Raw genomic sequence first — 22,901 nt, forward strand, 5'->3', positions numbered from 1 at the left:
TTCCCAGGGCTGAAATGGCTCGCATGAGAGGGTACAAGTTTAAGGGGCTTGAAAGTAGGTAAAGAGGAGATATCAGGGGTAAGTTTTTTTTTACATAGAGAGTGGTGAGTGTGTGGAATGGGCTGCTGGTGGTGGAGGTGGATTCAATAGGGTCTTTTAAGAGACTCCTGGATAGGTACACAGAGCTTAGAAAAATAGAGGGCTATGGGTAACCCTAGGTAATTTCGAAGGTAAGGACATGTTCAGCACAGCTTTGTGGGCTGAACAGTCTGTATTGTGCTGTAGGTTTTCTATGTTTCATTGTCTCCTGGTTATTTTCCATTTGCCTAATTCATAGAAATAAATACAGAATTGGAGGCTACTGAATGGTGTTGCCAGAAGATTGGGTCTAATTTGATTAAATATATTTTGCTGTTACCTTATTGCTCAGTAATGCTTCTCTTGCAGGTTGGCATCTTGTTCCTTTAATATCCTTCACATTTTGGAAAAACGTGACCTTAGACTGTGGTTGATAGTTTAAATGTTTTCAAAAAGCTACGTGTAACTACACGGATGGGAAGCCTGCTGGCAACAAGATGTATCACAAAGGCCAGAACTTAACCTGTTCTGTTTGGACAGGGGCCAGGTATGTTAAAGCCAGATTACTGTTTTGGCATACTATGCAAAATGTGGCCATGAGTGCCTTAGGCAAAACATTGTACATTCTATGAATTCCTCAACCCTAATCATCAGATGGAATTGTATATTTGATAGAAGGTGAATGTATTTTCTTGCCACTTGTGGAGAAGAGTGTGTTGCTACATTCTGCTGTAACAAAGAAGCCTCTGGTCTTGTTAGATGTTAGGCTCTTGTTAGATGTTGTTTACGTTGAAACCATTTGTACTGCACATCTGATTAACACCAAAAACACTTGGCAGCCATGGAGAATGTATGTCTGCCCTACCATCACAGTGTTGTGTTCTGCTTCTAAAGAAATGCATTAAAAATTATCAGTGCTTTAGTATATATATTTATTTCTTTCCCCAGATAACCAATAATTTTATCTTCGGAGCACCTATATATTTAATCCTATCTTTTGTAAATAGGGTGCCAAATTTTCAGAAATATTTCATATTTATCTCTTAAATTATAAGTAATTTTTTCAAGTGGAATGCAGCTAAAAATTTCATTCTTCCAACGATCTATACTTAAATATGAATCTGATTTCCAAGTAACTGCAATAGCCTTTTTGGCTACTGCCAATGCAATTTTTATGAATTCTTTCTGATATTTATTCAGTTTGGATTTCGGTTTTATCCCTTCAATATCGCCTAGTAAAAATAATATTGGATTATGTGGAAGTTGTGTTCCAATAATTATGAGCTCCATGGAGCATGTGGGGATCTTCCGATATCCAGGCATTTTTTCTTTCTTTTTTCTTCTCTTTCTACAGGGATATGTTAGGGGGGAGGGGTTAATTTTTTTTCCTTCTGTGACCTATTTGAAAATTCAATAAAATTTTTTTTATTTAAAAATAAATAAATTATCAGTGCCTCGAATAGCACATGAATCAGTTACCACATAATATGCCAGCAATGATTTGAACGTCGGTCTGCCCCTTGGGGATTCAGTAAGGTCCAAGACCATGCAATACAGAAGGCCTCTTTGCACATGCAGTGCATTGAAAGATAAATAGTGAAGTCCAGAACTGAGACTTGGGAAAGAGGCAGACAAATATTAGATGGGGAGAGCAACACATATTTTTGGAGGATGTTAGTAAACTCCAGCCTGTGGTGGCTCAACATCAGGCTTGTGACATAGAGCGTTGAGAGGGAGGGAGGGGCCCAAGTCTAAAAATGTATCATGCCAGGAATGATGTCATTAGATCAGCATCAGGATGCGAAATGACTCAAAGCAAGAACAATTTGATATGCAGTAAACCACTCAAATATCTGGAGCAGGCTTGAAGCCATTGTTAATCAAATTCTATCTAGAGAAGTGTTGATTATATCTTTTTTCAAAGCATAGTCCTAGAAAATGCAGTTCTGTGTCTTTAATGTGGAAATTTTGGTATTTGCTCTTCCAAGATCCATTCTACACTTTTTTACAGAAATATCCAAGGTAGCTCATTACAAATGAACTTTGAATATCTTAATAATCAATTTCACTGTGCATCGGACATAATTTCAAACCATGTTTATTGCAAACATTAAATTAAACAGTAGAAAATGTGTATTTAATTTACAGAAAATAGCACCATAACTTGTTCATCAAGTTTCATATGTTCAAAGATGTACACTAATATACAAACACGAGGATTTCAAGTTCATGTGTATGTTGAACAATTCTTCATTGTGTTAAAAATGTTTGAGCTGCAATGTTATGTTAGCATTTATTACTAAATATAAAGAATTATACTTTTTCTCAATACATTTTTGGGGAAATATTTCAAATTACTGCAAATGTTCTGGCAGTTTGTTTTACAACAGTCAACTTCAAACAGTCAGTTGATCAAATACTTAAGTGATTACTGTGCTATAATCTGCATTTGAATGTTATTTTTAACAACTAATTTCAGTTAAATACCATAAGACATTAGAGCAGGATTAGGCATTCAGCCCATTACGTCTGCTCTGCTGTACATTCATCCACTTCAGAGTCTTTGACCATTCGCAAGCATTCATTGACATTAAACAATCATTACTGAAAATGCAACTTTTCTGCCTTAGAAGCGAAACTGGATATTGCTGACAAAATAAATCACTTCCCTAACTAATGTTCAGTTGATGCAGAAACAATTCATAATCCATAATGTTCAAACATAGGAAGCATATTAGCAACTGACTCCTTGATGCAAGTCAATTATCTCATTGTTACCAAATTGGCAGAAATTCTGAGAGTGCAGCCTAGGTAACTGCTATTCATTTCTCAATATCTGCTCTCTGAATCTTTGGATATTTAAAAGTAAAGGCAAATGCACACAAAATTTAAAATGAAGATATGTAAGGTTGGCATGGAGTAAGTGTAGCTTAGCCTGTATGAGGAATGAAGTTTAATGATGAATTTTCATAGAAAAGAATGAAAAGTTTACATTTAAAAATAAATTATTCTGGTAACTATAGGGTTCTTTTAGGCTACCCAAGTCAAAATATTTGCTACCACTTGGCCTGGTTTTATAAGCTAACAATGTTCTAATGGCCAATGATAGCTTACATCCTGATATACAGTCTAGCAGGGAATGGTGATGCCAGGATATTTCTGAGCTCCAAATATTGAGATTTGCTCTAGTGTAAGTCATGCTGTTTAATATTCTGGGTTTGAGCATTTTACATGGAACTTCCTTTGATGAGAAAAGTTCTTTTGATTAAATGGCCACTGACAAACATTTTAAGATCCCACATAAAATCTTCAGCTTTTCGACCTGTTCAGCACTGAGACTAAGCTTTCAAAGTACTATTATCTTTGTATAGACTATATAAAACTGGAAATGTCAGAAAATGAGTAATTTAAAATAGAATCATATGTACAAAGGAAATAGCATTTTTAAAATCAGTAATCTTAATATTAAATGATGCCATTATCTGGCTGAACAGTACTATTCTCAAAGGGTTAATAACACATGGACAGTAACCTGCAGGCTTTGTCTCCGAAGATATTTAACTTGAATATACAGTAACTCAGTTTGTTTCACTTAGTGGTTCTTGATTTAACAATTTAGATTGGCCGAAGACCATTGCAGTTCTAGTGTAGTTCAGTCTGCCAGATGTTTACAATTGAAATGAGTATTTCCAGTTAGTTCATTGTGAGATTTACAGTAAGCATTTTAAATCAAATGATGGCCAATTCTATCAGTTCTAGTTACCTCTCTTTACCTCGGTTTTGTCAACTATGCATTGGTGAATCGTTCAATAAAACAGCACTGAATGTAGAGTATAGCTCCTCTGTTCCCGTGTAAGCTAATTTTCCTGACATGACAACAACACTGACTTCATCACCAGCTTTCAGCCTGAGAATTAGGCTGAACACAGCAAGGCCTCCTCCGGGATGATTCTCAGTTTCATCCACTGAAGTTTCTAGTCGTTCAGTCCTATAGCCGGCTGTGTCCACTTGTGCAATGCTTACATTGGATACTGTCAGCACAGCCTCTATGCGTTCATTTCTTTGCGGAGTCAGTACAGCACTAATAAAATACTCTCCACTGTGAGGGACAGTAAATACACCTGCAAAACAAACAGAGAACTTTAGATTCCTGTCGACATGGTCTGGATCTGAAATCTGGTCTAAAGTTCCATTGCTACTCGTACTAAGCAATAACTATTTTCAGTAAATTCTGAGCCAACCTGCAATGAGATACTACCTGTCAGATGAGCAGGTAACCATTGATCAGATCAATACTAGACCCAAAATAGCGAGTCAGAGTATGGGTAACTTCAGATAAATGAATAGGCTCTTAAGCACCTATGAGGCACAGATGAGGAATGCACTGGTACATCTTTCACTTGGGTTAGATTAACCGAGCTCCAAATTGCTCAAGAAGTTTAACATTATCCAGGTTTCAAGACAAAATTCCTTGATCAGCTTCACCCACCACTGACACAAACAGCTGGAGAATGTGCTATACATAAATAGTAATTTGACGAGGCTTTTTTGACAGCTCCTTTCAGATGTCAACTATGAATTACAGGTAAGTGATTTTACTTTCAGAAGTTCGCTTAGAACATAGAACACTGCAGCACACAGCAACAATTTGTCTCTGGGGCTTTCAAAATAGCTTACGCTGGCCTGAAATGATAAATTACTGTACTGGCCAAATACCTGTGCATTTATTTCTTTATCAATCTTTTTATTAATTTAAAGTACATATATACAAACGGAGAATTATCTCAAATATCTATATTGATAATTCATATAAAAGGTAAAATAAACATGATCAAGATCATACATAGTATTAATCTAATAGTATATAATAAAAATAAGAATCAATTCTCTTATTCCATAAAAAGAAAAAAAGATAAAGAAACTTTTATAATTTTTATGTACATAAAAACCCCACTCTTCTCTATAAACAGAAACAAAAAAAATTAAAAAGAGAGGGGGAAAAAAGACTGGGCAGCCCATACTGAGAGTAAAGCAAGAAAAAAGAGGAACTTTCTGATCAAATCCAAAGTTTTGAGAAAGTAACTGGAAGAGCAATAAATCAAACCCTATGAAAATATTGAACAAAGGGTTGCCAAGTTTCTTCAAATTTAAAGGCACCTGTGCATTTACCAAGGATGTCATACCTGTGTTAGTTGCATAATGCCCTCCATCGTTGATCAGAATTTTGTTGAACCTTACAACACCATTATCAGCAGTAAAAGGCACTTCAGTTAGACCAACAGAAAATACGATGTGGTTAGTAAGACCCTTGTTTCCTGTAAATAAAACATCAACAGTAAACACACTTTAAGCAAAATAGAGGTGGAAAGCACAGAATTTGTTGATTTTACTGATTGAATTGAAATTCCACCAATAAATTTCATTAAACATGAACAGCAGTGTTCAATAATGGAAAACAGTCATGCGTATTGGATCTATTTAATGAAAATATTCTTGAGATATATAAAATCTGCCGATGAAAAGCCTGGCCAGCTGGTAACTGCCAATGTAGGAAATGTTTGTGATGGAAAGAATCTGGTCAAAACACTTCCCTATGTTGGGAACAGTGAACTGTAAAATGAAGTTAATGTTTTTAATCTTATGCTTTCTTTAATTGGGTATATGCCAATGCTATACAGTATACGGTAGTTAATTGACCATCGGTTACCTGAATTTTTTTAAAATCCAGAATATGTGCATTTGCTGAACATTTTTCATATAATACTCTAAATGTATTAGTTCCAAGTAAAGATATTGAGATGTCACTGACATTAGGACTTGTGTACTCTCTTTTAATACTGCCATCTGATGTAGATTTGAGCTTGATACAGATGTATGGAATAAAATTCTCGACCAGTGCCCTTAAGTTTAGGCTGTTCTCAGCTCTAGATGATTAGAAACACAAAGGACAAAACTAAAGTGAAACTTGGCACGTTTATCAAGGAAAATATTCCTCAACTCTTGCCATGATTCACATTAAACTCCCATACACACACAGAGAAATCAAAAACTTGAACAAAGTTCAAAAAGAAACACCTTTGATGCATTCAATATGGTTCCGTTAGAAGTGTTGCTGCTGATCATTGACCTTCTTGTGAGCTCCCTTTAATATATACAGCATGTGATGCACATTGTGGCTAACGTTTTTGGCTTCTAAACCTGGCAGCTTGTCATTTTCTTTCCAATGACTGTGGTGGGGATAATATTTTTGTCCAGTTATTGCAGGAGGAGCAAACCAAGACTAGAATATCATTCTCAGATGACAAAAACTGGACACTCTACGGTAAGCTACTGAATAAAAAATCTTGCCAATTGGGATAGAACCAGAATTTGAAAGGTTTTAACTTTGTCTCCGCCGAACGGGCTCCCACTTAGCTCCTTTAAAAGGAACATTTGCTTCTGACCTGAAAGTGCTCCTGTTTTATAGCAGGCCTAAGAGGAAATGATCCTCCTGGGGTTTTATAGATATCCACTGTGGAATAAGCTGCTCAGTTAATGTAGAGTTGCACTCAGACACTATGTTTACTTGGAATGGCACTATTAATTGAAAGAACATAGCAATTAATAATTTTATGTACAGGAGGAAGGAGAGGGATTTCTGTTCCAGATGCCCCAAAGCACTTTAATGTACTTGTTTTCGTCGCTGGGTCGTATAGGAAAAATGTTAGCTAATTTGAGCATAGTAATTTCTCACGGAATTTATTCATTATTAATGTTTAGCCAAGGATAAATATTGATCAGTGCAGTGGTGAAATTGCCCCGTTGAAAACAGTGCCATGAGGTTTGTCTTTTTACACACATGGAATCGCATAGGCCTTGGTTTACTGTCTCACTGGCAGCACTTCAAACGGTACTCTACTGGAGTGTCGGTCTGATACCAAGAAAGGGGAAAAAATTATTTTAAATTGAATGACCCAAGTCAGAAATAGATGCATTAGGCTTAATGAATGATACTGCTTTAGTTACACAAGAATAAAACTTGCAGATTCTGTGCACTGATGCTGAGCTTTCTTTTGACAATTGGGTCCAATAGAACCCCTGTGTTCAACGGCTACAGGGTAAAACGTAACTTCTCATGGACGAAAGCATCTCATTTTAAAATAGACGACTCTTTCATAACAAAAGAGTAGATACACAATAACTCATTTACATTGTTTCTATAGTATTTCACTGTTCTTTAGATGTACCCAGACATAATGGATGATCTAACAAAAGAACAAGCTATCCAGATGACCAAAAATGAGAGCATGAAGGGAGTACAAAAGGATATATCACATATCGATTGTTAATGGATATGCATTCACATATCCGCATTTTATCTACAATGGAATAATGCTAACTTCTAATTTAAGAACCATCTGCGAGCTTAATCAGTGAGCCATTCTGATCAGTAGCGCATCGCTGTGTCCATAGGGATAGTAAATACTAAATGGCAGAGGCATAAATCTCTGTTCCACTTGAGTGCAGTAAATTCAAAGTATAAACACTTGAGTTAAGTTTTATTACAGTGTAATTAATCTGACAACATATTGGAATGCATGCACTAATTTTCACTTTACACAAAAAGGGGCTTTCCCCATCCTTAAATATTTTTAAAACCATTTTACACTTTTTAAAACTTCAAAATCTAAAACTGATAATCAGAAATAACATTGTGTGACAAGCCCTAATTCGTTTTGTGAAAGCATTTTAATTTCCAGCCCAGTTACCTCATAATGTTCAGTTTTAGTAAGAATAGCGATACTTTTGGCAGCAGTGATGCACATCACTGATTATTCTTGTCAAACAATTTTAATGCAATTTGACAAGGGAAATAAAGTTACAATAATTGATAGAAATACTCATGGTAAATCAACAAAGACGATAATTCAAAGATGCATGCTAACAGTAGAAAAATTCCTATACAGCACCTCACCCAAATACAGCAATTTTATCAAACAGAACTCAACAAAGTTAAAAGTAAATTTGTTATCAAAATACATATACAACCCGGAGATTAATTTTCTTGTGGGCATACTCAACAAATCTATGGAATAGTAACTTTAACAGAATCAATGAATGACTGCTCGACTAGGTTGTTCAACCAGAGTGCAGAAGACAAAAAACTATCCAAATATAAAAATAATTATAATAAATAAATAAGCAATAAATAACGGGAACATGGGATGAAGAGTCCTTGAAAGTGAGTCCTTTGACTATGGGAACATTTCAATAATGGGGCGAGTGAAGTTATCCCCTTTGTTCAAGAGCCTGATGGTTGAGGAGTAGTAACTGTTCCCTAACCTGCTGGTGCGAGTCCCAAGACTCTTGTACCTTCTTCCTGATGGCAGCAGTGAGAAGAAACCATGGCCTGGGTGGTGAGGGTCCCTGATTATGGATGTTGCTTTCCAGCGACAGTGTTTCCTACAGCTGCGCCCAATGGTGGAGAGGGCTGTACCCATGATGGGCTGGGCTGTATCCACTACTTTTTGCAGAATTTTCCATTCAAGGTCTTTGGTGTTTCCATACCAGGCCATGATGCAGCCAGTCAATATATTCCCCACTACACATCTACAGAAGTTTGTCAAAAGTTTTTGATGTCATGCTGATTCTCTGCAAACTCCTAAGGAAGTAGACGTACTGCCGTGCTTTCTTCATAATTGCACTTATGTGCTAGGCTGAGGACAGGTCCTCTGAAATAATAACACCTAGGAATTTAAAGTTGCTAACCCTCTCACCTCTGATCCTCCAATGAGGACTGGCTCACGGACCTCTGCTTTCCTTCCCCTGAAGTCTATAATCAGTTCCTTGGTCAAGCCACTTAAGGAGACATTAGGCCACATGATTGAAAGGTTAGCCAGAAAAGAAGATGTAAGGAATGTCTGAAAGCAAAGAGAAATGCAGAAAGGCAGCTTGGGAAACATTCCAGAGCACTGGGTTTAGGCAACACAAGGCACAACTGTCAAAGACCTAAGTAGAGAGATGGAAATTGGGGTTCTCAGAATCCAGTGTTAGAGGAGCACAGATCTTGAAAGGTTTACAGAGGTGGTGAACCCTCTTGAGATCATGTGCTTAAATTGGCAATAACCTTCTAAAAAAAAATCTCTCATGTGCCATGACAATTTTGAGCTGAAATTAATATTGATTAATGAATTAGTAATAATTATGGATGCTAAGGAGAAAGGACGAGTCCTGTTGCTTTTTTACATGTATTCAATGTTTTACTATTAATAAAAATATAATGGAGACAGATTGAAATAAATTAAGCATTTGAGATAACCTGTTCAAAAATTAATATTAATCTTTTTAAGTCAATTGAAAAATTACATAAGTCCTAAATTTTATTATTGTAACCATTTACTACCTGAATACAACAAGACTGCGAGAACTTTAAAAGGTATTGTTAACGTACTGTGTTGTCAGAACCATCTAACCAGCACCAAGCTGACACAGGCATTTCCTGTGAAAACACCTCACTGCTTTTGAGTTGTAATAAATCATTCTGGCAGTAAACATAATCATTGTAAATATTTGTATTATGGATGGGGTTTAAAGAATTGTGTGGCAGCACCACATGCTGCGTGCCAACAAATTTCTTCTTACATGTGCCACACGTTTACCACCTCTGTATTTTTGAAGATTGGAGGAGGCATGGATATGGAGAGGTTTGGGGGCCAGGGTAGTGGTAGGGGATGATTATGAAAACTGACGAGAATTTTATAATTATACTGGGAGATCTGTAGGTGATGAGCATGAATCAGGATATGGGCTGCAGAATTTTTGTTCAGCTTCAGTTTACAAAGGACAGACGTGATGACAAACACACATGCATGGGAATTAAGAGGTAATGTTACAATGGCAGGGATGAAGGTTTCAGCAGCAGATAACTGAAGGGAAGGTATTATAATGAAAAGGATGAGACTTTGATTGGAAGTTCTGCTCAGATTTCAAGGCTGCAAACAATCTGGCTCTGACTCAGTCATCAGGGACATCAGGAATGTCAGTATTTAAGGGAATACAGTCTGTGGTGGGCAATAGTTTAGGTTGTCCCAATTTCATCCATTACAGAAGGCGAGAAACATATCAGAGTTGGCACATAGATGCTGTCAGCATGTGTGGAACTTTACAACACACATTTATGTGATTCCCATTTAATTTCCCCCACTGTTCCATCAACTTCCTTCAGGTTCTACCACTCACCTACACACAGAGGGCAATTTAAACTACCAACGTACATAGCAAACAGCAGTAACACACACTAAAGTGCTGGAGGAACTCAGCAGGTCAGGCAGCACGTATGGAGAGGGATAAACAGTTGATGTTCTGGGCCATCAGAGCAGGAGTACCTGGAGGAAACCTTTGGGGGTCACAGGGAGAATGTGCAGTCTCCACACACACAGCACTGGAAGTCCGGACTGAAGCCAGGTAACTGATGGTGTAATGGTAGCTTTAGCAGCTAGCACTTGTATCTGAATCAGTCACTTATAGCAAACCTCAACAAAATCCACACTAAGCCAAATAAAACTGGAATTATTCTAAAATTTGGAAATTTATCTGTAGGTACAGAACTTCAAATATCACTACACCAATACTACCAGTATTTGTAATGTTACATAATATTTTTGGAAAATAAATAGTTTTTTCTTCACTGGACAACTTTACCTGATGATCCTGAAAGGCCAGTGGGTTCTTGTAAACCTGAAATTCAAAATAACACAATTACATTTTGGAACTCTGCCACTGCTTAAAGTGTTTGGAATTTGATCTTTATACCGGCAGACTTTTTTTTTAAGAACATTGATTTTGATGTGCAAAAGTAATATCCTATGACGTAAATGAAATAATTTTGTTGGAAGTATCATGTGTTTGCTATTTTGTATTCAATTATTGATGGTCTATAAAATTAAGGAGGTTAATTGTTCATCTGTAATGCAAAATGACCACCTGATAGAGAAATACGGAAGTTGATCCATGGAAAGCTGGAAGATTTCACTGTGATAAAAGTGTACAAAGAAATTAATTAATTCTTGTAAGGGAAGCTTTAATAAAAGCACATTTAAGCCCCTTATCCTGGATAGGCTTAATTTATTCATATCACCAAGCACCGTTTGTGGAGAATGGACAAGGTTTTGTTTCAGTACCACAAATCGCATCAACGTACACTGTAGCTTCTTCTACCATCCATCACATGAACTGTGCGAGTGACGTGGATAAGTTAAAGGGAGTTTCTGGCACGTATTTAAGATGAATCAGCCAATTTCCAATCACAACAGACTGCCCAATGATTTAATATGATTTGGATATTCTTCCTTGACCTAAAATGCTGTTGGAAATCACTGCCAATATTTTATGAGCTGAGAATGGATTTATAAACTAATTCTCTGTTTAACATATATCATATAACAATCACAGCACGGAAACAGGCCATCTCGGCCCTCCTAGTCCGTGCCGAACTCTTAATCTCACCTAGTCCCACCTACCCGCACTCAGCTCATAACCCTCCACTCCTTTCCTGTCCATATACCTATCCAATTTTACCTTAAATGACACAACTGAACTGGCCTCTACTACTTCTACAGGAAGCTCATTCCACATAGCTATCACTCTCTGAGTAAAGAAATACCCCCTCATGTTTCCCTTAAACTTTTGCCCCCTAACTCTCAAATCATGTCCTCTCGTTTGAATCTCCCCTACTCTCAATGGAAACAGCCTATTCACGTCAACTCTATCTATCCCTCTCAAAATTTTAAATACCTCGATCAAATCCCCCCTCAACCTTCTACGCTCCAATGAATAGAGACCTAACTTGTTCAACCTTTCTCTGTAACTTAAGTGCTGAAACCCAGGTAACATCCTAGTAAATCGTCTCTGCACTCTCTCTAATTTATTGATATCTTTCCTATAATTCGGTGACCAGAACTGTACACAATATTCCAAATTTGGCCTTACCAATGCCTTGTACAATTTTAACATTACATCCCAACTTCTGTACTCAATGCTCTGATTTATAAAGGCCAGCATTCCAAAAGCCTTCTTCACCACCCTATCTACATGAGACTCCACCTTCAGGGAACTATGCACTGTTATTCCTAGATCTCTCTGTTCCACTGCATTCCTCAATGCCCTACCATTTACCCTGTATGTTCTATTTGGATTATTCCTGCCAAAATGTAGAACCTCACACTTCTCAGCATTAAACTCCATCTGCCAACGTTCAGCCCATTCTTCTAACCGGCATAAATCTCCCTGCAAGCTTTGAAAACCCACCTCATTATCCACAACACCTCCTACCTTAGTATCATCGGCATACTTACTAATCCAATTTACCACCCCATCATCCAGATCATTTATGTATATTAGAAACAACATTGGGCCCAAAACAGATCCCTGAGGCACCCCGCTAGTCACCGGCCTCCATCCCGATAAACAATTATCCACCACTACTCTCTGGCATTTCCCATCTAACCACTGTTGAATCCATTTTATTACTCCAGCATTAATACCTAACGACTGAACCTTCTTAACTAACCTTCCATGTGGAACTTTGTCAAAGGCCTTGCTGAAGTCCATATAGACTACATCCACTGCCTTACCCTCATCAACATTCCTCGTAACTTCTTCAAAAAATTCAATAAGGTTTGTCAAACATGACCTTCCACGCACAAATCCATGCTGGCTACTCCTAATCAGATCCTGTCTATCCAGATAATTATAAATACTATCTCTAAGAATACTTTCCATTAATTTACCCACCACTGATGTCAAACTGACAGGTCTATAATTGCTAGGCTTACTTCTAGAACCCTTTTTAAACAATGGAACCACATGAGCAATACGCCAATCCTCCAGCACAATCCCCATTTCTAATGACATCTGAAAGATCTCCGTCAGAGCTCCTGCTATCTCTACACAAACTTCCCTCAAGGTCCTGGGGAATATCCTGTCAGGACCCGGAGATTTATCCACTTTTAAATTTCTTAAAAGCGCCAGTACTTCCACCTCTTTAATTGTCATAGGTTCCATAACTTCCTTACTTGTTTCCCACACCTTACACAATTCAATATCCTTCTCCTTAGTGAATACCGAAGAGAAGAAATCGTTCAAAATCTCTCCCATCTCCCTCGGCTCCACACATAGCTGACCATCCTGATTCTCTAAGGGACCAATTTTATCCCTCACTATCCTCTTGCTTTTAATATAACTGTAGAAACCTTTCGGATTTACTTCCACCTTATTTGCCAAACCAAACTCGTATCTTCTTTTGCTTTTCTAATCTCTTTCTTAAGATTCCTTTTACATTCTTTATATTCCTCGAGCAATTCCTTTACTCCATGCTGCCTATATCTATTGTAGACATCCCTCTTTTTCTGAACCAAGTTTCTAATATCCCTTGAAAACCATGGCGCTTTCAAACCTTTAACCTTTCCTTTCAACCTAACAGGAACATAAAGATTCTGTACCCTCATAATTTTACCCTTAAATGACCTCCATTTCTCTATTACATCCTTCCCATAAAACAACTTGACCCAATCCACTCTCTCTAAATCCCTTCGCATCTCCTCAAAGTTAGCCTTTCTCCAATCAAAAATCTCAACTCTAGGTCCAGTTCTGTCCTTCTCCATAATTATATTGAAGCTAATGCTATTGTGATCACTGGACCCGAAGTGCTCCCCAACACATACATCTGTCAGCTGACCTATCGCATTCCCTAACAGGAGATCCAACACTGCCCCATCTCTGCCCCATAGTTTACTTCCTACTAAAACAGTGAAACTAAAAAATAACTCCCATTTCCATTAAAGAAACTATGGAAAGTTAATGGGAAAGTGTTTAATGCATTTTTCACTAAATAGCCATCCTTAATATTCAACTAATTATAGTTCGGTTGTAATGTGCCATGTCATACGGCATGGGCAATCATGATCTTTCCATGACCATGATTGTTCTCAGCAAATTTTTCTATATTAAATCAAGTGGTTTGCCACTGCCTTCTTCTGGGTACTGTGTCTTTACAAGACATTATCAATACTCTTCACAGACTGTCCGCCTGGCGTCATTGGCTGCATAACCAGGACTTATGATATGCACCAGCTGCTCATACGGCCATCCACCAGCTGCTCCCATGGCTTCACGTGACATTGATCAGGAGGCTAAGCAGGTGCCACACTTTGCTCAAGGAGGATCTGCAGGCTAGTGGAGGGAAGAAACGCCTTAGATCTCCTTTGGTAGAGACGTATCTCCACCTCGCCACTCAACAATTATAAACATAAGAAATTCTGCAGATGCTAGAAATCCAAAGCAACACATACAAAATGCTGGAGGCACGCAGCAGGTCAGGCAGCATCGATGGAAATGAACAAACAGTGGAAGTTTCGGGTTGAGTTCCTTTTTCAAGACTAATCATCTAATTAGACAATTATTTCAAAGGGCTGGCACACACTTCATATATCTTTCTGTATCATCTAATTCTAATAATTTTTAAAGGTTTACTCACAATAACATGGTTAGTTATTGTGAATCTATGAAATCTGCATGTCAAAGGAAAAACCACATCCTGCACTGACAGTAATTTATCTAAAAATATTTAAAAAAACTATTTACTGCCAATTAAAGATCTGCTATTGGAAATGGTTGCAATGCTCTTCTTGTAAATCAGAATTACAGAATAATTTATCATTTGCTAAATCATTCTATACCGTTAACAGTACATTATTATGAAGCATTTACAATAAGCATAATTATCCATTGATAAATGATAAAACATATTTCATGCAGCAGGTCTGATAAGATCTGATCTGACGTGTAAAGATGAATCTCTACAATTAGGTAAGTACCTTAAATTCATTTACACTTACCTATTTTGTTTCCAAAATGTCACATTAATTACAGTCAATATACGTGAAATTTCATACTGGATTGTAAAGTGCATTAAAGAAAAATGCAATTCAAATGAAAGATTTAACAAAAGTCATTGACATGATGATGTGTTTTTAATGGTCTGTGATCAAGTTGTCGCCAGTTCCAAGAGCATCATTTTATGGTGCTACATGACAAATAGTTCAGCCGACTTGTTAAAGCACAATGAGGAGGAGCCTCAGATTACTGTTGATATTGATATTTCAAATGTTCAAAATGAACAGTGTTATTTAAATGTCTGCATCATCATGTCAAAAGATCAATTCAACAGCTGGCACAACTGATGCTAGCGAATTCCAGTTATAGATTTAGAAGTTTTAAGAGATTCTGCATGTGCTGAAGATCCATAGTAACATACACACAATGCTAACGGAACTCAGCAGGTCAGGCAGCACCTAAGGAAAGGAGAATAGATAGTTGATATTTTGGCCAAGACCCTTCATCATGACCCTGCTGAGTTCCTCCAATATCTTGTGTATGTTACTCTCCATTTTTCTATGATCCATTTGGCACATGGATGACAGAAAAATGGAGAGCTATGTGGGAAGGGAGGGTTAGATTGATCTTAGAGTATGCTAAAAGTTCAACACAATAGTGAGGGCCGAAGGCCCAGGACCGTTCTATGTGCTATGTCATTGGGAATCTCTTTAGCTTCAAAACAAGTGCAAGGCTCTCATGTCAGGTACAATATGGTATGGGAAGGGGAATGTTGCAACACAATTCTTTATACTCAATTATAACTGGTGCTTACACATGGATTATAGATGCAAAAATGCCATTCAGCACATGGACCGTCAAGACATTCCTGCTGATACCAAGAATTCCATTGTCTTAAAAGTCTTTGCATTTACAGTTTAATCTTTGCTGTCACATTCAAAGTGGGGCAGTGTCGACGACTGAATAGAATGCTTAACGTGTTTCCCGAGCTCAGAGTCACTGTGGATAATTTTGTTGTGACCAGCATCAGAATCGACAAGTAACCACAATGCTAAAAAGCGGCACTTGCTTATGAGTTGGGTTAAGTTTCTTCTAAGTTTTAAAGGTATTTCAGTAATTTATTTTGTAAACTCAGATTTGCTCTAAAGTTTTCAAAGGTTCATTCAAAACACTGAGGAAGATTTGGATCTCAGTCTAAGGTTCCAGTGGATCTAAAGTTCTCAATGAAACGTGCTCTAAAACTGTTATTTAAGATGCTGAAAATTTTACGTACCCCAGTATTAATGCAGTAACACCTCTATTACTGCAGAGAAGAGAAACCTGAGCAAATATTGAGAGTGGCATCACAGGTAGATAGGGTTGTAAAGACAGCTTATGGGCTTCATAAATCTAAGTATTGAGTACAGGAGATGGGATGTTATGTTGAAGTTGTGTAAGACATTGGTGAGGCCTAATTTCAAGTATTGTGTTCAGTTCTGGTCACCTACCTACAAGAGTGATGCAAATAAGATTGAAAGAGTACAAATTTTAAATTCAAAATTCATTCAAGTATATTAATCAAAATTCTGCAGCTACTATTGGAAGCGATAGTTCAGGCCCTGTGTATCAGGGCACTAACTTTGGGAAAGCTAAGGAAGTCGCCATATTAATGTAAATTCTTTTAAATAGATTCCAGCAATGGACTGGAGCAAATTTGAGAACAATTATGGAGTAGTCTGTTCAGAAATATATTGCAGTCTGATCCTGAGGACTTAGCCAAATTACATTTCTGGTGATCAACATGATTGGACAAGCAATGAGTAATAAAGGAGTCATTTAACCTTTACAAGCTAAAGAGTGGTGCCGGTCACTTATTTTAATGGAATCCTTGCCAAAACTATATAAAAGCCAAGTATTTTTATCACAGCATCAAACCACAAATTTCTTATTAAAGCTGAATTAATTTAGTGAGATTGTGGTATTGTAGACATACCGGAAAGAAAATTTGCTTCCCAGAATATTTGTGAATGGAGACTGGGAGGCATTCATGTTTTAATTGCTACTTCTCAAAATTATATCTTCACCAGGAAACAATGAGCTACATATTTCAGAATTCAGAGCAGTAATGGATTACATATTAATTTGACTAAAATGCCTATTTTTAAATTAATTGGATTTCCTACCGCAAGTTAATAATTACCTTATAATACATACTAAAATTATACCTTATCAGTTAATACATAAACTTTTTTGGAAAATTAGAGATGTTGTTTAAACTGGATCTGCAAGTATCAGCTATAGTAAATCATCCATCAGATTTGGAAAAAAATCAAATCTGTTTCATAGAAAACTAAGAAAATAAAGACTGCAGATGCTAGACATCAGAAACAAAAAGTACTGGAAATACTCCACAGGTCAAGCAACATTCCGTGAAGACAGGCGCAGAGTTAACATTTCCTGTCAATAACCTTTCTCTGCTTTTCTCTCCACAGAATGTTGTCTGACCGCCTCAGTATTTCCAACACTTTGTTTTAATTTTATTAAGAGACCAAACCTCCATGAGGACTACAACCTTGCTATGGGTTTGGGGGGATTGCGAGCCTCAATAACCTACAGAGTTGGCTGGAGTCAGGGCTTTATGCTTTGGCTCTTGGTAGGGTCACCCATGCCAAACAGGTCAAAGGGTAGAAGCCAGACTAAGAGTGGTCCGCTGGTCTTCCAGGTTTAGGAGTTCAGCTCAGAACTAACAACCCTGACTGGTAAAAATAATATTGTTACAGAACGAGCGATGAAGAATCCTGCTACATCTGAGTGCAACAGTGTTCCTGGGTCTCCACCCAAGACTTGCATGACTGACAGCAGTGAAAACCAACAGGCAGCTATTGACATGATGAAGGAAGCCCAGAACACCATCAGAGATGGAGGACCTTCACTGCTGCCCTAAATGCCAGCGGTGTAACAGACACTAAGTAAGAAAGAGACCAAAACCACAATGTTAGAAATTTGTACGTTTATTAATTAGGTGATTTCAAAGCCAGTCACCATTTTCTAAAAGCAGATAAAAGACATTTACAGACTCTAATGGCACAGCCCTGGCTGCTGATTAGTTGGCTCCTAACGATTATTTTATAATTAAAGGCATATTTCATAAAATAATATTTAGAAGCCAGTTGATAAGCAGCCAGCTTTTCTATTCTTTAACTTAGAATGTGGGTGTTGGCCTCATGCTACTGAGAAAGTAACGGGAAAGTCCTGACCTGACCCTGTCTGACAGTTGCAAAACATGCACTTAATGATAAGAAATCAAATTGGATTAACAATGTGGCTAGTTTCTCTCTAGATTGCCCTCGGAGATCAAAAATACCAAGTGTGGCATTCCTACAATCAACACTAATGTTCCGAAGTTCCAGTCATAATGATGCAATAGGTAGCACCTTAAAGTGCTTGAATCAAATGAGTAAACTCTGAAGAATTGGAGAATAAAATGCACCTCCACTCTGTGGGCCTCTTCCTGAATAGATGATCCATTGGCCATATTTATACACCTAGTAATCTAGCTGTTTCAGTACAAGGCGTGTATTCAAATCCTGTAACTGAACTATTGTATGCTGCCATCTAAAAGAGGAAGCAGTGCTTAAATATATTAAAAGCAGAAACAGTGGGCAGTCTGCCACTCAAGGTTAGATGATGTCTGAGGTCTGGTGTTTATTTTGAATGGAATTTAAAAGATTGAAGCTTAAGATTTAAAAGAACAAAGGAAATTTCTAAATCTCAAATCTGTAGATGCACCAGCTTACCTGAGTGTTTCTACATATGTACAATTACTAGTTTATACAGTAAACTTTAGTAATAAGCTTTGAGAAATTAAAGACAATTTTTGGGAAAAAAATGCAAGATTGAACTGAGAAGAAATCAAAATTATAAAATGTGTTGGTCCAGCTTATTTACTCAAGAGATTCTGCAGATGTTGGAAATCCAGAGCAACACATGCAAAACTGGAGGAACTCGGCGGGTCAGACAACATCCATGGAAATGAATAAACAGTCGATGTTTCAGGCTGAGAGCATCAAGCTGACACCCGAGAATCATTAAGTCAAGCAATACTCACAAGTCTACATGAGTCCTAATGAAAGGACATGGCCCAAAACATTGATTGCTTATTCCCCTCTATCGATGGGGCATCACAGTAGTGTAGCGATCAGCATGATGCTATTTCAGCTCGAGGCGTCAGTGTTCGAAGTTTAACTCTGACATCCTCCGTAAGAAAGTTTGTACGTCTTTCCCAGGGGAGGGGGTGCTCCCACGGTCCTATGACATTCAAAGACAGTTACAACATTTTTCATGTCATATGCCAGAGATATTAAACCTGTTTCTCATTCTAATTCCCTACACCATATTCCATCTGTCACTTTGCACGTTCTCCCAAACAGTGCAGGTCCTTCGGCAAGCCCCCTGCTTTCTAAACATTACCTTCCCTGCCATTTATCTTTGTCTTGCCTGCAAACTTGGCCACAAAGCCATCAAATCAATGACATACAATGTGAAAACAAGCGATGCCAACACTGACCGCTGCAGAACACCACTTGTCATTGGCAGCCCACAAGAGCAGGCCTCCTTTATTCCCACTCTGCCTCCTGCTAATCAGCCAATCTTCTGTGCATGCTAGCATCTTTCCTCTGACACCATGGGCTCTTAACTTGTCAAGCAGACCCATGTGCAGCACCTCGTCAAAAGTCTTCCGAAAATCCAAGTAAACACCATCCACTGATCCTCCTTCGTCTAGCCTTCCTGTTATTTCCTCAAAGAATTCCAACAGATTTATCAGACAAGATTTCCACTTAAGGAAACCATGTTGACTTTGGCCTACATTATCGTGCATCTCCAAGTGCCCCAAAACCTCATTCTCAATAATGGACTCCAACATCTTCCCAACCACTGACGTCAGGCTAAATGGTCTATAATTTATTTTCTATTGCTTCTTTTCCTTCTAAAAGAGTGGAGTGACATTTTCAACTTTCCAGTCCTCTGGAATCACTCCAGAGTATAGTGATTCTTGAAAGATCATTACTAATGCCTCTGCAACCTCTTCAGCCACCTCTTTCAGAATCCTGAGGTATATTGCATCTCGTCCAGGTGATTTACCGACCTTCAGAACTTTAAGCTTCCCAAACATCTTGTCCTTAGTAATAGCAACTACACTCACTTCTGCCCCCTAACACCCTTGAATTTCTGACATACTGTTAGCGTCTTGCACAGTGAACACTGATGCAAAACACTTAAGTTCATCCAACATTTCTTTGTCTCCTTTTACTACCTCTCCAGCATCTTTTTCCAGCAGTCCAATATCCATGCTTGCTTATCTTTTACTCTTTATATATCTGAAAAAAACTTTTGGTATCATTTGATATTTTAGACCAGCTTACCTTCGTATTTCATCTTTACTCTCCTTATTTTTTTTTTAGTTGTCTTCTTTAGATAGTCAAAATCTTCCCAATACTCCAATTTCCCACCATTTTTTGTTATATGCACCCTCTTTTGCTTTTATGCTGCTTTGGACTTCCCTTGTCACCTGTAGTTGCCTCATCCTCATTTTAGAATATTTCATCCTTGGGATCTATTTACCCTGCACCTTCTGAGTTGCCCCCAGAAACTCCAGCCATTGCTGTTCTGTCGTTATCCATGCTAGTGTCCCCTTCCAATTAACTTTGGCCAGCTCCTCCCTTATGCCTCTGTAATTTCCTTAACACCACTGTAATACTGATACATCTGACTTTATCTTCCCCTTCTCAAACTGCAGGGTGAATTCCATCATATTATGATTACTGCTTCCTAAGGGTTCCTTTACCTTAAGCTCCCTAACCAGATCTGGTTCATTTCACAACATCCAGTCCAGAATTACATTTTCCATAGCAGCTCAACCACTCAACAAAGCCATCTTGAAGGCATTCTGCAAATGTTCTGTCTTGGGATCCAGCACGAACCTGATTTTCCCAATACACCTATATATTTAACTCCCCCATGACTATTGTAACATTGCCCTTATTACATGCCTTTTCTATTTCCCATTGAAATATAAATTCCACATCCTGGCTACTGTTTTAAGTCTGTATATAACTCCATTCAGGGTCTTTTTACCCTTGCAATTTCTTAACTCTACCTATAATGATTCTACACTTTCTGAACCTATATCACCTCTTCCTAAGGATTTAGATAGATAGATAGATAGATAGATAGATAGATACTTTATTCATCCCCATGGGGAAATTCAACTTTTTTTCCAATGTCCTCATTTTTTACCAGCAGAACCACCCCAACCCCTCTGCCTACCTGCCTATCCTTTTGATGCAAGTGATATCCTTAGATGTTAGAACCATAGAACACTACAGCACAGTACAGGCCCTTCAGCCCTCCATGTTGTGCTGACCCATATAATCCTTAAAAAAAGTACTTAACCCACACTACCCTATAACCCTCTATTTTTCTTTCATCCATGTGCCTGTCCAAGAGGCTCTTAAATACCCCTAATGTTTTAGCCTCCACCACCATCCCTGGCAAGTCATTCTGGGCACTCACAACCCTCTGTGTAAAAAACTTACCCCTGATGTCTCCCCTAAACTTCCCTCCCTTAATTTTGTACATATGCCCTCTGGTGTTTGCTATTGGTGCCCTGGGAAACAGGTACTGACTATCCACCCTATCTATGCCTCTCATAATCTTGTAGACCTCTATCAAGTCCCCTCTCATTCTTCTACGCTCCAAAGAGAAAAGTCCCAGCTCTGCTAACCTTGCTTCATATGACTTGTTCTCCAAACTAGGCAACATCCTGGTAAATCTCCTCTGCACCCTCTCCATAGCTTCCACATCCTTCCTATAATGATGTGACCAGAATCGAACACAATACTCTAAGCGCGGTCTCACCAGAGATTTGTAGAGTTGCAACATGACCTCTTTATTCTTGAACTCAATCCCCCTGTTAATGAAGCCCAGCATCCCATAGGCCTTCTTAACTACCCTATCAACCTGTGCAGCGACCTTGTGGAATGTATGGAGTTGAACCCCAAGGTCCCTTTGTTCATCCACACTCTTAAGTAACTGACCATTAATCCTGTACTCAGTCTTCTGGTTTGTCCTCCAAAATGCATCACCTCACACTTATCTGGATTGAACTCAATCTGCCATTTTTCTGCCCAGCTCTGCAGCCTGTCTATATCCTCTTGTAACTTTGACAACCTACAGTTCCATCTACAACTCCTCCAATCTTCGTGTCATCAGCAAACTTACTCACCCATCCTTCCACCTCTACAGTTTTTAAAAATCACAAATAGCAGGGGTCCCAGAACAGATCCCTGCCGCACTCCACTAGTCACCGACCTCCAGGCAGAATACTTTCCTTCCACAACTACCCTCTGCTTTCTTCCTTTAAGCCAATTTTTTATCCAAACAGCCAAGGTTCCACTTATCCCATTCCTCATGACTTTCTGGATGAGTCTCTCGTGAGGGACCTTGTCAAATGCCTTGCTAAAGTCCATGTAGACTACATCCACTGCCCTACCCTCATCAATTTCTTTTGTTACCTCTTCAAAAAACCTAATCAGGCTCGTGAGGCACGATCTTCCCTTAACAAAGCCATGTTGACTATCCATGAGTAGACTGTACTTCTCCAAATGCTCGTAGATCCTATCCTTAAGAATCCTTTCCAGTAGTTTGCAGACCACTGACGTAAGACTCACCAGTCTGTAGTTCCCAGGTTTCTCCCTATTACCTTTTTTAAACTAGGGAACTACACTTGCCATTCTCCAGTCCTCTGGCACTTCCCCTGTAGCCAAAGAGGATTCAAAGATCATAGCTAATGCTCCTGCAATCTCTTCTCTCAATTCCCACAACAACCTGGGGTGTATCATTGATGCACCATCAATAACTCACGCTGAGACTTAGGAAGCGAGATATCGGCTTTTATTGACTGGAAGAATAAA

General features: G+C 38.3%; 1 protein-coding gene across 2 annotated transcripts in view; it reads right to left on the reverse strand.

Annotated features, from left to right (window-relative positions):
* Positions 1-2,160: 2,160 nt before the first annotated feature.
* Positions 2,161-22,901, reverse strand: part of LOC140736114 (EMILIN-3-like) — a 37,732-nt gene continuing 16,991 nt past the window's right edge. Inside the window, exons 6-8 of one of the 2 annotated variants that reach the window (XM_073061896.1) lie at positions 10,759-10,794; positions 5,262-5,393; positions 2,161-4,199 (exon numbers count right to left, since the gene is read on the reverse strand). In XM_073061896.1, the coding sequence (XP_072917997.1) occupies positions 3,862-4,199; positions 5,262-5,393; positions 10,759-10,794 (506 nt within the window). In that variant the 3' untranslated portion in view covers positions 2,161-3,861. Of the gene's footprint in view, positions 4,200-5,261; positions 5,394-10,758; positions 10,795-17,992; positions 19,237-22,901 lie in introns of those variants that run through there. The other variant, XM_073061898.1, reaches the window with a different exon arrangement.

This window comes from Hemitrygon akajei, chromosome 11, assembly GCF_048418815.1.
Source record: "Hemitrygon akajei chromosome 11, sHemAka1.3, whole genome shotgun sequence".
NCBI lineage: Eukaryota > Metazoa > Chordata > Chondrichthyes > Myliobatiformes > Dasyatidae > Hemitrygon > Hemitrygon akajei.